We start from the raw sequence: 15513 nt of genomic DNA, 5'->3' as shown, positions 1-15513 counted from the left end.
GTGTTCTCCACCGTCTGGAACACACAGAAATTCACAAAGTTGGGTAAAGTAGAGAGGGGTTAGGGAGGAGACACAGGCGACCTGGTGGAGAAAAAGGAGAGTCCAAAGGGAGAGAGAGCAGTCAAGCCAGTAATCTCGCTCCCTAGTGAAAAATGGGTCCTGAAGATTGGGTTCTTAAAGGTACAAAATTGGTAACAAATACATAAAAGCAAAAATTAAAAATCTAGAGTGGAGTTTGGAATTTCAAAAATACAATGTTAAAAAAAAAAGAAGAAAAATAAAGAGAGAAAACAAACAAATAAAAACAAACAATGTCGCAAAAATTATAAAGAAAATACCAGGTACAAAATTGATATCAAATACCAAAAAGCATAAATTAAAAATCTAGAGTAGAGTTTGGAATTTCAGATATACAATGTTATATAAAAGAAGAAGAGAAAGAAGCAGAGAAGAAGAAAAAAAAAAAAAAAGTCACAGAAATTATAAAAAAAAAAAAAAAACTATAGGTACAAAATTGATAACATATACCAAAAAGCTAAAATTAAAAATCTAAAGTAGAGTTTGGAATTTCAAAAATACAATGTTAAAGAAAAGAAGAAGGAAAAAAAAAAAAAAAAACAAGGTCAAAAAATTATAAAATACATATATATGAAGTTTGCTGAAGAAGAAAAAAATAGGGTCTTTTTTTTTTTTTTGCAAAGTAATAGGTTATAAAAGTGAAAATTAAAGGAACAATAGAGGACTTAAAATTTTAAAAAAAAATTAAAAAAAAAGAAAGAATGATCGTAAAATAATAAAAATATATCTAGGATTTTCTTGGTTTTGTTGTGGGTATTGTGGGTTCAGTTCATTTTTGGCTAGTTCCTTGGTCTGACTTATATTTCTCAAGATCTATAGGCCCCTTCCTATGTAGTCCGTAGTAACCACAGGGTTTTGATCTATTGCCTGTAGCTTCCAAGGCGTTTCCCTCTGTTATATCTTCTTCTGTTTGCTGGTCTCTCAGTGTCTGGTTTCCGCCCTGACACAAAGGGGACGGTGGAGGACACTTTTTTTTTTTTTTTTAGGCTTACTTGTTCAGTCGCGCTGTGGGGAGGGAGGGATGGATGCTGCAAGGAAATAACACTGGCGTGTGCTCGCAGTGCTTCAGCCACACTGGATCTGCCCCGCGCACGGCGCGTGTAGCCTCCCTGCCCACGCTGCTCGGGCTCTAGGTTGTTCTGCCGGGAACAATCTGAGGCTGGCCCTGGGTTGCATGTACCTCCCAGGTCCCAGCCGCTCAGGTTCAGGCACTCGGGTAGTCCTCAGAGGCGCAGACTCAGTTGGGCCTGCGTTTTGTGCTCTTCCCAGGTCCGAGCAGCTCAGGTGATGAGGTGTTTGGCGAGCGCCAATGCTGCGACTTATCGCCTCCCCGCCACTCGGTTATCTGGGTGTAAAACCGGCACACCTTCTCAGGCACATGTTGACCGTCCAGACCCCCAATAAGTTTTTGTTAGCAAAGAAGCCTGCTTACAGTTTTATAGATAATGTCTCTCTGGGGCTGTGATTGCCCCCTTCCGGCTCTGGCTGCCTGTCACCGGAGGGGGAAGGTCTGCAGCCAGCTATCTCTGTTTAGTCCTTTGTTCCATGTGCGGGCCTGGTGGTGTCTTAGGTTAGGGCTGGCTTTTCGCGTGGTAGATATCCCACAGTCTGGTTTGCTAGCCCAAATTATTTCGCTCAGATAGCGCTCAGGGTATTCAGGCCAGATTCTTACTCTCAGAGATGCAGCCCGTGCCGCGCCTCCCTGCCCAGCCCCCGCTTGCTAATGGCGGATGCAGGCGTCTGCGCTGCTTCTCCGCTGGGGGAGTTACCGTAGGGCTAGCAATCTGCAAGTTTTCATTGTTTATTTATTTTTTCTCCCTGTTATGTTGCCCTCTGTGCTTCCAAAGCTCGGCACAGATTCGGCAGTGAGAAGGTTTCCTGGTGTTTGGAAACTTCTCTCTTTTTAAGACTCCCTTCCTGGGACGGAACTCCGTCCCTCCCTCTTTTGTCTCTTTTTTTTGTCTTTAATATTTTTTCCTACCTCCTTTCGAAGAGTTGGGTTGCTTTTCTGGGTGCCTGATGTCCTCTGCCGGCATTCAGAAGTTGTTTTGTGGAATTTACTCGACATTTAAATGCTCTTTTGATGAATTTGTGGGGGAGAAAGTGTTCTCCCCGTCCTACTCCTCCGCCATCTTGGCTCCTCCTCCATGAATGGTAATTTTCAGACTGAGAATGTTATCCAAGGGAGAAAGAGAAAAACCAGATCAGTTAATGGCATTTCCATATCCCCAGAGAGAAAGTCTCTGTATTCAATGAGTTAGTTCAGTTTCCCTTCTCAGAGGAAAGACAGAGCACAAAACCCAGAGAGTTCAGATTGACTTTTCTAGGAAGAACAAAAGTTATTAGTATCACTACCGCATATAGAAACACCTCCAATCACATAGAGAGAGTAAAACAAAAGCAAGAGAGGTATATTATAAACTGTGAAGTCTGATTTAATGTCAACCTCTTGATACTTTGGGGCTTCCCAGGAGGCTCAGTGGCAAAAAAAAAAAAAAAAAAAAATCTGCCTGCTAATGCAGCTGACACAGGAGATACGGTTTGAAATCTGGGTCAGGAAGATCCCCTGGAAAAGGAAATGGCAACCTCCTCCAATATTCTTCCTGGGAAATCCCATGGACAGAGGAGCCTGGCAGGCTATATAGTCCATGGAGTCACAGAGTCAGACACAACTGAACACGCACAAGCTCCGTTATCTTGATACTTTATTTCAGGACTCACCCAAAACATTATTTTTATCTTTTAGTAGAAAGTTTTTCTTATGTCCCTTTTCTTAAATGCATGGAGCATGTAGATGGCACTTTGCTATCACATGCATATTTACTGGGGGATTTTCTCTACCTATTACATTTTCAAGGGTCCAAAAATTTGATAGCACTTTATCAATGAATACAGGAAACTTCAAAAAGGATGTTCCAGATAACCATGTTCACATATTTCTTGCCTTTCAGTTACTTGATATGGATCTAATATTTAGATTCCGTATATGATCCTTACAATTATTTGACCTAAGACAATTTTAATCTTTTTTGTCAATTCTTCCTGATTTTACAAATAATAAATATTCTTTGTGCAATGAATAGTATATTTAATTATAATAAAGAGAAAATTAAAAACCAGCAATGGCGCCTTTGGGAATATAAAATCTTATCATATTATGTTTTCAAAATATAAATTATATCCAATTTAACCTTTCCTCTTTTTTTCAGATATTATTTCAATTTTCAACTCATTGAACTTCATTCCCTTCCCCTATTCCATATCAGGTAAGGCAAAGTTTGCTGCGTTTTAGAGAACAAGCAGGCTTGCTGTGATGGAAGAAACTGAGTCACTGCGACTCCTAGAAGGAAAATCACATCCCTCTTCTCACTTGTGGGCTTCCCAGGTGGTGCTAATGGTAAAGAACCTGCCGATGCAGGACACATAAGAGCTGAGGGTTCGATCCCTTGGTTGGGAAGAACCCCTGGAGGAGTGCATGGCAATCCACTCCAGTATTCTTGCCTAGATTATCCCACAGACAGAGGAGTCTGGTGGGCTACAGTCCCTGGGTTTTGCAGAATCTGACTCAACTGAAGAAACTTAGCACTCACACACTCTCACTCGTTACTGGTGAGATTACTGGTTGCTGGAATCAGGACTACCATATAGTTGTGAAATGAAGATATGAAATTCAGTCCTGGAGAGTTCAGTTACTTCCAAACAACAACTTCTGGCTATCTTGGCCAGAGCACTATGTGTATTTAGGGGGAGCTTGAGTACACGGGTTGAAAAATAGAATGTGAGGGATTCCTCATTCTGAAAAATATCTCCAAATGAATGCAGGCAAATTCAGAAAGGCAAGTAAATCTAGTGGGTGATAGGTCTAGATGGGTAGGTGCTATTAAAACTATAATTAGTTCATTAAATGGAGGTGTGAAATTTATACTTGGATAGTTTATTCCAAAACAAAAACTCCATAAGTTACAAAGCTGAATTCATGGTGAGACTTTTATCAGAGGTTGGATTGTGGCAATTGCATCAAGTAGGTTTCAAACATTTGAATTCAATCATTGGCATCCTGATGTGTTTCCAAATCTGCAAAATCTAATCACATGCACCTATACCTTTTCATGGAGTTGGTAACCCTATCACTTGGAAGAAATGGGCGTGGTCATTGGAGAATATAAAACATTCAGCAAGAACCAAGTTCAATCTTCTCTGGAGCCCAGAGCTGTGCTGTGTGGAGTTGGCTGAGCTGTGAAGACTTTTCAAAGTTTCTGCCACCAGCAGTGGAGCATCTAAATCCTGAACTGAATTTGAGACTTACCCACTGAAAAGGAGTGGAAACTTCATTAACTACAACCAAAGGTGAGTTCTGATCAAGGTACAATGAAATTCTGATATGTTCAGTTAAAAATAAAACTTTAATGGCAGTCCTGGACACAAAACCTAGTTGTATTTATTCTGTTAGTACTATCTATGTTTGAGCACTTCCTCAAGCATTGATTCCATGTGGGATTTGCAGACAAATAACTTATTTTTGCCTACACGATATCAAGTAACCTCCTTATCAAATGTGGGTAAAAATAGAAAATTAGTAAATATTGTTGAGATGATGAAAGCAGTTAATCTATAGAAAATGATTTAATTCAATGCTGAGAAATACTAGGCAACACATATTAAGTTCTCCTATTATTGTTTAAATAGTATCATGGTCCTTGATGCTATCAGTCTACAAATGATTATATTCATGCTGACTATTGTTTCCTGATTATTGTGATACCTGAACATTCACCAGTTCAAAATATGACATGCTATGATGATATGAACCGACTCCGGGAAAACTTGCTTTCCTGAGTTAGAAGTGACATTTTTTTTTTCTTCTATTTGTCTTGAAAGGAGCAGTTTTGTTATTTAAGCTGGAAGCAAGCTCTGAACTCTTTAGGACATCAGATTAAAGCCAACATTGATTGTATGAAGTTTAAGTTCTTTGTAAACAAATTTCTTTATCTTTAGAAAAGCACTTCTGTCACTTTGATGATGGAAGGAACTGAGGCCATGAGGAGAAAAAGGAAGGGTGTGCTAGTGTAGCTTCCAGTCAGGGAGTCGTGGAGGTCGAGAGAGAGACAGACTGAGGTTCTGTGTGTACTTCTGTCAGAGTCAGCTAATAAAAGTAACTCTGAAGTCATCCCAACACTTACCCTCCATTCTAATCTTTAAGGACTTCCAGGGAGTTCTGTGGTAAAGAGTCCACCCGCCAATGCAGAAGACGCAGGAAACATGGGTTCAGCCGCTGAGTTGGGAAGAGCCCTTGGAGAAGGGAAAGGCAACCCTTTCCAGGATTCTCGCCTGGGAAATCCCAAGGGCAGAGGAGTCTGGTGGGCTATGGTCCATGGTGTAGCAACGAGTCAGACAGGAGGGAGCACACTCACACTAATCTTTAAGCTTCTCCATGTATTAATAATTTTAGTATGATTGGAATCCTGGTTTATTTGGAACAAAAAAGTTGCTAAGAACTCTTACTGTATTTCATCTTTTGTATAATAGTAAATCCAAGGTGTATGCAGTCACCATTTCTAGGTTTGTTCTGGGGAGGTAAGCAAATAGGGAAATTAGAGTTCAAGACAGGACTTTGTCCAAAGGATTTATTTTTCCCGATGAGGGCAGAAGAAAGACTTTTTCTCTTACCCTCTCTTATTTCTTTCTTTAATTTTCAGAAACATGGATTCAGACACACTGCAGGTCTTCCAGAGGGAACTCACCTGCTCCATCTGCATGAACTGCTTCCTGGACCCTGTCACCATAGACTGTGGGCACAGCTTCTGCCGTCCCTGTCTGAGCCTTTGCTGGGAAGAAGGCCAGACACCAAGGAGGTGCCCGGAGTGCAGGGGAATATCAGAGAGGCCCGATTTCAAAACCAACATTGCCCTCAAGAGGCTGGCTTCCCTTGCCAGACAGGCCAGAGCTGACCACGACCACAGCTCTGAGGAGCAGATCTGTGTGACACACCAGGAAGCCAAAGGCCTCTTCTGTGAGGTTGACCAGACCCTGCTCTGTGGGCCCTGCTCTGAACGCCCCGAGCACGCAGCTCACAGCCACAGTCCAATACACAGGGCTGCTGAGGAATCCCGGGTAGGTGATGCCTCTCGAGCAGTTTGGGATCCAGAGGCTCCTAAGTCAGAGAGGAAGATGAGGATGCTATGATGGTGCTGGGGATGGAGATAGTGGAGGTGGGATTTCTGAATGTGGATCCTCACATATAATGTGTCCTCTCAGTGTTGTTGCCCAATTGTCCACACGTGTGGAAATGCAGCATCCCGGGGCGAGTGGCACCAGGGACACAGGCTTCTGATGGGAGCTTGAGGCTTTCTTACTCAGGCTATTAGAGTCTGAGTCTAAGTATCATGGGACATGGATTCCATTATCTGTAAAGTCCCCCCAATTCTCTAGTATACAGTTCTATTCCTTGATATTCAAATATTGGCATCAAATTAATGTGGAAAATTCTGACAACAGCCTCCTAAGTCAAGTTTTCTGTGTAACTAATAAATGCCTTTCCTCTTGAATAAGGGGATTAAATTTACAGTGTCATCTTCTGTGTCACTAAATCCTGTGGGTATTTTGCAGGAGAAACTCCTGAAGAGAATGAGCTCTTTATGGAAAATGAGAGAAGAAATCCAAATCTGTCTGAATCAGGAAGCTAACACAACTCAGTCCTTTGAGGTAAGAATAAAAATGTTCCTATTTATTTGTATAAATATTGATATAATTTTACCTTAGATTTTTTTTTAGGTTCCTGTGAAAGGCTACTGGTCTCTTCCCTGGAGGAGTGGTTTCAAATGACTGATCAGTAATTGGAATGAGAACAGGCTAATATATGCTAGTTCAAAGAATGCTAGTATATTCGAAGATCAAGGCATGAAATGTATTCCAAGGCCACATTTTAAAGATTGGAATAAGCCTTTTCAGACATGGGGTATAAGACGCATTGCACTAACTGTGACTGTGAAGGAGAAGAGAGGAAGAGAGTCATACCTAGAGGAAAACTGATGGCTCAGGGGTAAAGAAGCTGCCTGCAGTGTGGGCGCCACAACAGACCTGGATTACATCCCTGGGTTGGGAAGATGCCCTGGAGGAGGAAATAGCATCCCACCCCAGTATTCCTGCCTGGAGAATCCCATGGACAGAGGAGCCTGGTGAACTATAGTCCACAAGGTCACAAAGAGTTGTGCACGACTGAAGAGGGTCAGCATGCAGGAAAAAAGAAAATACATATATTCAAAATGAGGTTTACTTCATGAAAGAATATTTAGAAGAATCAGAGAAAGGAACAAGAAAAAAACAAGACTCAGGTCGGAGAGGAAATAACTGATGGAGTAAGAACCCGGAAGAATCTTCCTTGGGAGACAGCCTGGGGTGCCTCAGATGACTTGATTTAAACAGGGAAAGAGATTAGGAATTCAGAGAAAGCATGGGCAATAGGGACCTGAAAATGTTCAAGACTCTTTGAATGCATGTGGCAGTTTGTCAGGAACTTCCTTGATGACACTAAGGAAATAATATTTGGAGTTTTCTTTTGAATGTGAACATACGTAATGCTTTGGATCCACTATCTCTGCAGGACTATGTGGCCTTAAGGAAGGTGATGATCAAGCTTGAATATCAGAGGATGCTTCTGTTGCTCCGGGAGGAGGAGCAACTGCATCTGGAAGCCCTGGAGCGAGAAGCCAAAGAGATTTGTGAAGAACTCAAGGAGAGTGTGTTCAGAATGTCTCAGTACAGAGAAAGTCTGAAAGAAATGTACAAAGAGCTGACTGAGATGTGCCACAAGCCAGACATGGAGCTGCTCCAGGTGAGAAAGGAGGGTCCATCCTCAGAGAGAGAAACACTCTTCTAGACGAGTGCTGTAACACTGAAATATTACCTATTCAGACAGAAAGAATCACAGACAGACACAATCAGCAAGATTCTGTGACCAGGGGAAAGTTAATTTTCTTGGAGCAAATCTCAGGATCAGATCAGATCAGATCAGTCGCTCAGTCATGTCCGATTCTTTTCGACCCCATGAATCACAGCACGCCAAGCCTCCCTGTCCATCACCACCTCCCAGAGTTCACTGAGACTCGATGAGTCCATCGAGTCAGTGATGCCATCTCATCCTCTGTTGTCCCCTTCTCCTCCTGTCCCCAATCCTTCCCAGCATCAGAATCTTTTCCAATAAGTCAACTCTTCAGATGAGGTGGCCAAAGTACTGGAGTTTCAACTTTAGCATCATTCCTTCCAAAGAAATCCCAGGGCCGATCTCGTTCAGAATGGACTCGTTGGATCTCCTTGCACTCTCTGTTATCCACTCTTCCTGAAGACACTGAGGTTCTTACTGTCATACAGACAAGATATTTAGAACTGGTATCAATTTTAATGCAACCAATGGTTCTTTTTATGCAATTGTCTGCTTTACCTTAATTGTTACCATAAATGGTGAGATTGCTTCCTGAAGACAGCAGTGGGCAGTGAGTGACACTGGAAACCTAGATGTTGCTGCAGCATTGTGCAGACCCTTCCTGCCCCCTTTCCTTCCTTAATGAGACCTGAGGAAGCCCATCATGTCTTAGGTTAGGGTCTGTTATGAAGATTGCTTCTGAGTGTTACTTAGATTTAGAAAACCATGTCTTATTATGAAACAAGAATAGGAAAAGGAGATGGAAACAGAACTCTAATGATTAACATGATTTTTTTTTTCCTTTGCAGGGCTTGGAAAATGTGCTGAAAATGTGAGTATACACTAATGATTTTTGATTTCTGAAACATTTTTGTCTTTTTGATGACGTGGACCCACAGTTCTTGCTTGGGACCTGGGGATTGATTTCAGGTCCTCCCCCATATCTAAATCCCAGGACAGGATCTTTTATACATAATACCATGTTATTCACAGATAACTAATCCACATGCTCCTGTACACTTTGTCATCTCTAGACAACTTTACAACATATACAGTATAAAGTAAATGCTACATAAGTCATTCCCTGGTATGTGGCATTTTCAATTTTTACATTTTTGGAAGTTTCTGGAATGTTTTGTGAATTTTTTCCACTCAGAACAAAAGCAAAGGGGAAGGAAGTTTACACTGGGAATTTGGGATTGACTGGTATGCACTGTATATGAAATATAGTTAGAATAGTAGCTCTGATCCTATTATAAAATAAAGGAATAAATAAGCAAATACATAGCCCAGAATGTACAGATTGAATGCATGTGTGAATCCACAAGTACAGAACCCTAGCATATGGATTACCAACATTGTCTTTTTGGCCATTTTCTATTTTATTTCAAAAGAATTTCAAGGGTTTCTGACCCTTGATCTCAGTCGTTTCCTTGTCATTTGACTGAAATCAAATATATCTGAAAACCTGCTGACATTCTGGGCTTTGTTCCACCTACTCAACCCATTCTCTCCAGCTTGACCATAATAAAACTTAGTGAGGGATTTTTCTAAGACATAACAGAGGAAGCACCTATCCTAGTGAATTGAAGGGTGAAAAAGGCATGAAAGAGGCATATTCCCTACCATGACAAGAGACTGTGATTTTATTAATACTGAGTAGCAGTGACTCAGCCTGTTCCATCACAGCAAGCGCCCTGCATCACACGGAGCACCTTTCTGCTGCCCGCTTCTAAGTGAGACGTTCAGGACAAGGACAGCCAGGTTGGACCTGAGTCACTTTGCTGGACAGACAAGAGTAAACATTTCTGGTCAGTGAGCACTTCTGTTTAGACACAGAATGCGTCCTTGATGACTGCTTTGTGAGTGAAGTCTCACAGGCTTAGCCTGAATTTTTTGCTCTCTGTAAAATACCCAGGATCTTTGAATCGATGGAATTGAGGAAGGGAATGAAGTTTAGTGAGTGCAAATTTGGAATATTGTCTGAGAAAAATGGGGAAAATTAAATTTGATGAAATTTCTATTTAGTAAAATATATGGCAACATTTTTATATTCTCAAATGAGTAGAATATATTATATATGCAAATCACCAAAAGTAGGAGAATCCTAAGAACATATGGGATCCTGTGGTAAAGTCTGCTGTTTTGCCATGCTCGTGTGATTAGCCATTGGTCTTGACATGGAATCGATGTCCTTTGTACAGGACTCATCTGGCACAGATACAGAAGCCTCAGCCTGTGAACCCAGAGCTCCCTTCCTGGCCTGTCTCTGGATTTCTACACATGCTGAACAACTTCAGAGGTAAGAGTCAGCCTTTTGGTGATCAGGACTACATTTCATTAGAGCTTCTTGGGAACAACCCTTCTTTCATTTTCATTTTATTTCTTTTTTTTTTTTCTTTTTTGGTTATGAAGGTGGTGCATAAATCCTTGAAGTTGCTAACATCTTTTCTACCTCTTTCAGTTCAGTTCAGTCTCTCAGTCTTGTCTGACTCTTTGTGATCTCATGGACTGCAGCACGCCAGGCTTCCCCGTCCATCACCAACTCCTGGAGTTTACTCAAACTCATGTCCACTGAACCAGTGATGCCACCCAACCATCTCATCCTCTGTCGTTCCCTTCTCCTCCCACCTTCAGTATTTCCTAGCATCAGGGACTTTTAAAATGAGTGAGTTCATCACATCAGGTGCCAAAGTATTGGAGTTTCAGCCTTAGCATCAGTCCTTCCAGTGAATATTTAGGACCAATTTCCTCTAGGATGGACTGGCTGGATCTCCTTGATTTCAAAGGGACTCTCAACAGTCTTCTCCAACACCATAGTTCAAAAACATCAATACTTCCATGCTCACCTTTCTTTATAGTCCAAGTCTCACATCCATACATGACTACTGGAAAAACCATAGCTTTGACTAGATGGATCTTTGTAAGCAAAGTAATGTCTCTGCTTTTTAATATGCTGTTTAGTTTGGTCATAAATTTTCTTCCAAGGAGCAAGCATCTTTTAATTCCATGGCTGCAGTCACCACTGGCAGTGACTTTGGACCACTCCCCCCCCCCAATAGTCTATCACTTTTTTGTTGTTTCCCCATCTATTTCCCATGAAGTGATGGGACCAGATGCCATGATCTTAGTTTTCTGAACATTGATTTTAACCCAACTTTTTCACCCTCTTCCTTCACTTTCATCAAGAGGCTCTTTAGTTCTTCTTCAATTTCTGCCATAAGGGTGGTATCATCTGCATATCTGAGATTATTTATATTTCTCCCAACTGTCATTATTCCAGCTTGGGCTTCATCCAGTCAAGCATTTCTCATGACGTACTCTGAATTTAAGTTAGATAAGCAGGGTGATAATATACAGCCTTGACTTATGCCTTTCTTGATTTGGAAACAGTCTGTTGTTCCATGTCCAGGTCTAACTGTTGCTTCTTGACCTGTATGCAGATTTCTCAGGAGACAGGTGGTCTTGTATTCCCATCTCTTTAGAATTTTCCACAGCTTGATGTGATCCACACATTCAAAGGCTTTGTGTATTCAATGAAGCAGAAATAGATGTTTTTCTGGAACTCTCTCTTTTTTTTCTTATGATCCAGCAGATGTTGGTAATTTGATCTCTGGTTCCTCTGGCTTTTCAAAATGCAGCTTGAACATCTGGAAGTTCAGGGTTCAAGTACTGTTGAAGCCTGGGTTGGAGAATTTTGAGCATTACTTTACTCGCATTTGAGATGAGTGCAGTTGTGCAATAGTTTGAGCATTCTTTGGCATTGCCTTTCTAAGGGATTGGAATGAAAACTGACCTTTTCCAGTCCTGTGGCTACTGCTGAGTTTTCCAAATTTGTTGATATATAGAGTAAAGCACTTTCACAGCATCATCTTTTAGGATCAAATAGCTCAACTGAAGTCCATCACCTCCACTAGCTTTGTTCATAGTGATGCTTCCTAAGGCCCGCTTGACTTTGCATTCCATGATGTCAGGCTCTAGGTGAGTGATCACACCATCGTGGTTATTTGGGTCATGAACATCTTTTTTGTATAGTTCTCTTGTGTATTCTTGCCTCCTCTTCTTATTATCTTCTGCTTCTGTTAGGTCCATACCATTTCTGTCCTTTATTGTGCCCATTTTTGCCTGAAATATTCTGTTGGTATCTCTAATTTTCTTGAAGAGATCTCTAGTCTTTCCCATTCTATTGTTTTCCTCTATTTCTTTGCATTGATTGCTGAGGAAGGTTTTCTTATCTCTCCTTGCTATTCTTTGGAACTCTACATTCAAATGGGCATATTTTTCCTTTTCTCCTTTTCCTTTATGTACTCTTCTTTTCACCATTATTTATAAAGCCTCCTCAGACAACAATATACCTTTTTGCTTTTCTTTTTCTTGGGGATGGTCTTGATCACTGCCTCCTGTACAGTGTCATGAACCTCTGTCCATAGTTCTTCAGGCATTCTCTATATCAGATCTAATCCCCTGAATCTATTTCTCACTTCCACTGCATAGTCACAAGGGATTTGATTTAGGTCATACCTGAATGGTCTCATGGTTTTCCCTACTTTCTTCAATTTAAGTCTGAATTTGGCAATAAGGATTTCATGGTCTGCACCACACTCACCTCTCGGTCTTGATTTTACTGACTGTGTAAAGCTTCTCCATTATTGGCTGCAAAGAATATAATCAATCTGATTTTGATATTGACCATCTGGTGATCTATGTATAGAATCTTCTCACATGTTGTTAGAAGAGGGTGTTTGCTATGACCAGTGCGTTCTCTTGGCAAAACTCTGTTAGCCTTTGCCCTGCTTCATTCTGTACTCCAAGGCCAAATTTGCCTGTTACTCCAGGTATTCCTTGACTTCCTATTTTTTTATTCCAGTCCCCTATAATGAAAACGACATCTTTTTTGGGTGTTAGTTCTAGAAGGTCTTGTAAGTCTTCCTAGAACTGTTCAACTTCATTTTCTGCATCATTACTGGTTGAGGCATAGAGTTGGATTACTGTGATATTGAATGGCTTGCCTTGGAAATGAACAGATGATTCTGTGGATTCTGAGACTGCATCCAAATACTGCATTTCAGACTCTTTTGTTGCCTCTATAGTCACATTATAAACACCAAGTCTGATGTTTGCCACCTGTAATTTCCTGAAAATGCAAAACCAGATACACACACACACACACACACACACACACACACACACACATATATATATATATATATATATATATATATATATATATATGACATAGGATGAGCAAAGGGAGAACAACCAGGTTGTTACTGTGATTATAGAGACAGAATATTTGGTTCTGTGAGTGACCATCAATATGTTGTTTACTCAGTTTATTTCACTCTTGAGCTTAAATCCATCACTGCTGCTTTTAATTTACTGTATGGGCTTTCCTGGTGGCTCAGATGATAAAGAGTCTGCCTGCGATGCAGGAGACCCAGGTTGGAGCCTTGGGTTGGGAAGGTCCCTGGAGAAGGGAATGGAAATCCACTCCAGTATTCTTGCCTGGACAATTCCATGGAAAGATGAGCCTGGTGGGCTACACACAGTCCACATGGTCGCAAAGAGTAAAACAGGACTGAAGGACTAACTCTTTCAGTTTCACTTCATTACAGCTACATTTATTACACATTGTACAAAGAAGATTTATCATTTCTAAAATTAGGAATAAATGACAGAAAAATTGAAATGGGCTTTGGTAGAAGAATTATAATGCTCTCAATCTTACAACAACTTTAAGGCAAAGGATGCATGAACACTGTCAGTTAAAATATCTTTTTTGAAGCTTCCAAATTATTCACAGATGGATTTCTATCAATTCTTTTGACCTTTGAAAATGTAATAGGTACAGATAATACCCCCATAAGTGTCCATGTGATAACAAAGTGCCATCTGCAGTTTCCATAGTATTAAGTACAAAGGACACAAGAAAAGTTTTCTAATATAAGAATCAATGCTTTTAGGTGAATCCTAAAGTAAACTTTGAAGAGATTGACCTAAGTCAGACTTCACCCAGTTCATGATATATGTCTTTTTTTAATTTTCTCTTTGATTTGATGTACTTCTGTATGCCACAGAGATAGTAATAACTTTTATTCTTCAGAGAAGAGTCACTCTAACTCCCTTTGCTGTCTTTGTTTTGATTTCCTTGGAGAAGGAAAATTAAAAAGCTTATTGTCTAGAAAGCCTCTGCCTCTCAGAGACATGGAAATTCAACTGGCTAACACAGTTTTTACTCTTTCTACAGTGGATAATGTTCTGAGTCTGACAAGGATCGTTCACCATGCGATCCTCGATGATGGAAGTGCGCTGTTTGAGGATGATCACCCTGACGTGTCCAAACAGCCCCAGGGCGGGTCGTGTGTTGTGTCCTGGGGAGCTTGGGGCTTCACCTCCGGGAGGCATTACTGGGAGCTGGACGTGGCCCAGTCTTCCAGCTGGGTTCTGGGGGTCTGTAAAAGCATCTTCACAAGTGATACCAGTATCAGTATTGGTGCTGAAGAAGCATTTTTTCTGCGTTCTACAAAGGTGAACAGTCAGTATATTCTGTCCACCACCTCCCCACCCTTAGTGCAGTTTGTGAAAAGGCCTCTGGGTAAGATTGGCGTGTTTTTGGATTATGACAATGGAACTGTGAGCTTCTATGATGTTTTCAGAAGTTCCCTCATATATAGTTTCCTTCCTTATGCCTTCTCCTCCCCTATGATACCTTTCTTTTGCCTTAAATCTCCATGAATTGTCCATTTTTTGGACCATTACTGGGGCTTCTTTTCTGGGGATATTGCTGCCCTTCACTTCATGGGAGGCCGCAGGATACCTGACTGTGTCCATCAGCACATTGTTATTTAATGTAACATAGTGAGTGTATGTTTATAAAATGGCATAAACGTGTTGTATGCATAAATCTGTTCATTAAATTTTAATAAACATTTATTATGGAGTATTTCATAGAATATAGTCAATGGCTTTTCTTTTTAAAATAAGGATTATTTTAAACTACATTTATATACCATAAAGATCACTACTTTTAAACTACATAATCAATGGTTTTTAGAACTATACAAAATTATAAAACCAGGACTGTCTCATTGTGGGACATGTGCGTGACCTCCAAAAGGAACCAATGCCCAGTACCATTTACTCACTCTCAGCATATACCATCTCATCACACTCTTCAGCAAACTTTTCTCAAGTTAGTAAATATTTTTACTACTTGAGGGAAATTCCTGTGACAGTTCAGATAGTTCTCATCTTATTTCATATTATTGTTACATTCCCACTCTCCGTGCAGTACTCAGAACAGAACATGTAGAACTGTTAGGTCAGCCAGTGAAGAAACACATGAATTAAATAATTCATATAGACAAAAGCCCCAGAAAATCATGATGGTGTGATCACTCACGGAGAGCCAGATATCCTGGAATGTGAAGTCCAGTGGGCCTTCAGAATTATCACTACGAACAAAGCTAGTGGAGGTGATGGAATTCCAGTTGAGCTATTTCAAATCCTAAAAGATG

At 40.7% G+C, this 15513-nt stretch overlaps 1 protein-coding gene across 1 annotated transcript; it reads left to right on the top strand.

Annotated features, from left to right (window-relative positions):
• The first annotated feature begins 5778 nt into the window (after positions 1-5778).
• LOC109553996 (tripartite motif-containing protein 64-like) lies at positions 5779-14731 on the top strand. Its single transcript, XM_019954311.2, has 6 exons — positions 5779-6189; positions 6685-6780; positions 7679-7922; positions 8806-8828; positions 10163-10298; positions 14244-14731. Exons 1-6 carry the CDS (start codon positions 5779-5781, stop codon positions 14729-14731), a joined length of 1398 nt encoding a protein of 465 aa, XP_019809870.2.
• The last annotated feature ends 782 nt before the right edge of the window (positions 14732-15513 follow it).

This window comes from Bos indicus, chromosome 29 (assembly GCF_029378745.1).
Source record: "Bos indicus isolate NIAB-ARS_2022 breed Sahiwal x Tharparkar chromosome 29, NIAB-ARS_B.indTharparkar_mat_pri_1.0, whole genome shotgun sequence".
Taxonomy (NCBI): domain Eukaryota; kingdom Metazoa; phylum Chordata; class Mammalia; order Artiodactyla; family Bovidae; genus Bos; species Bos indicus.
Note: the sequence above shows the minus strand (reverse complement) of the source record. Positions and strands in the feature narration are given on the sequence as shown.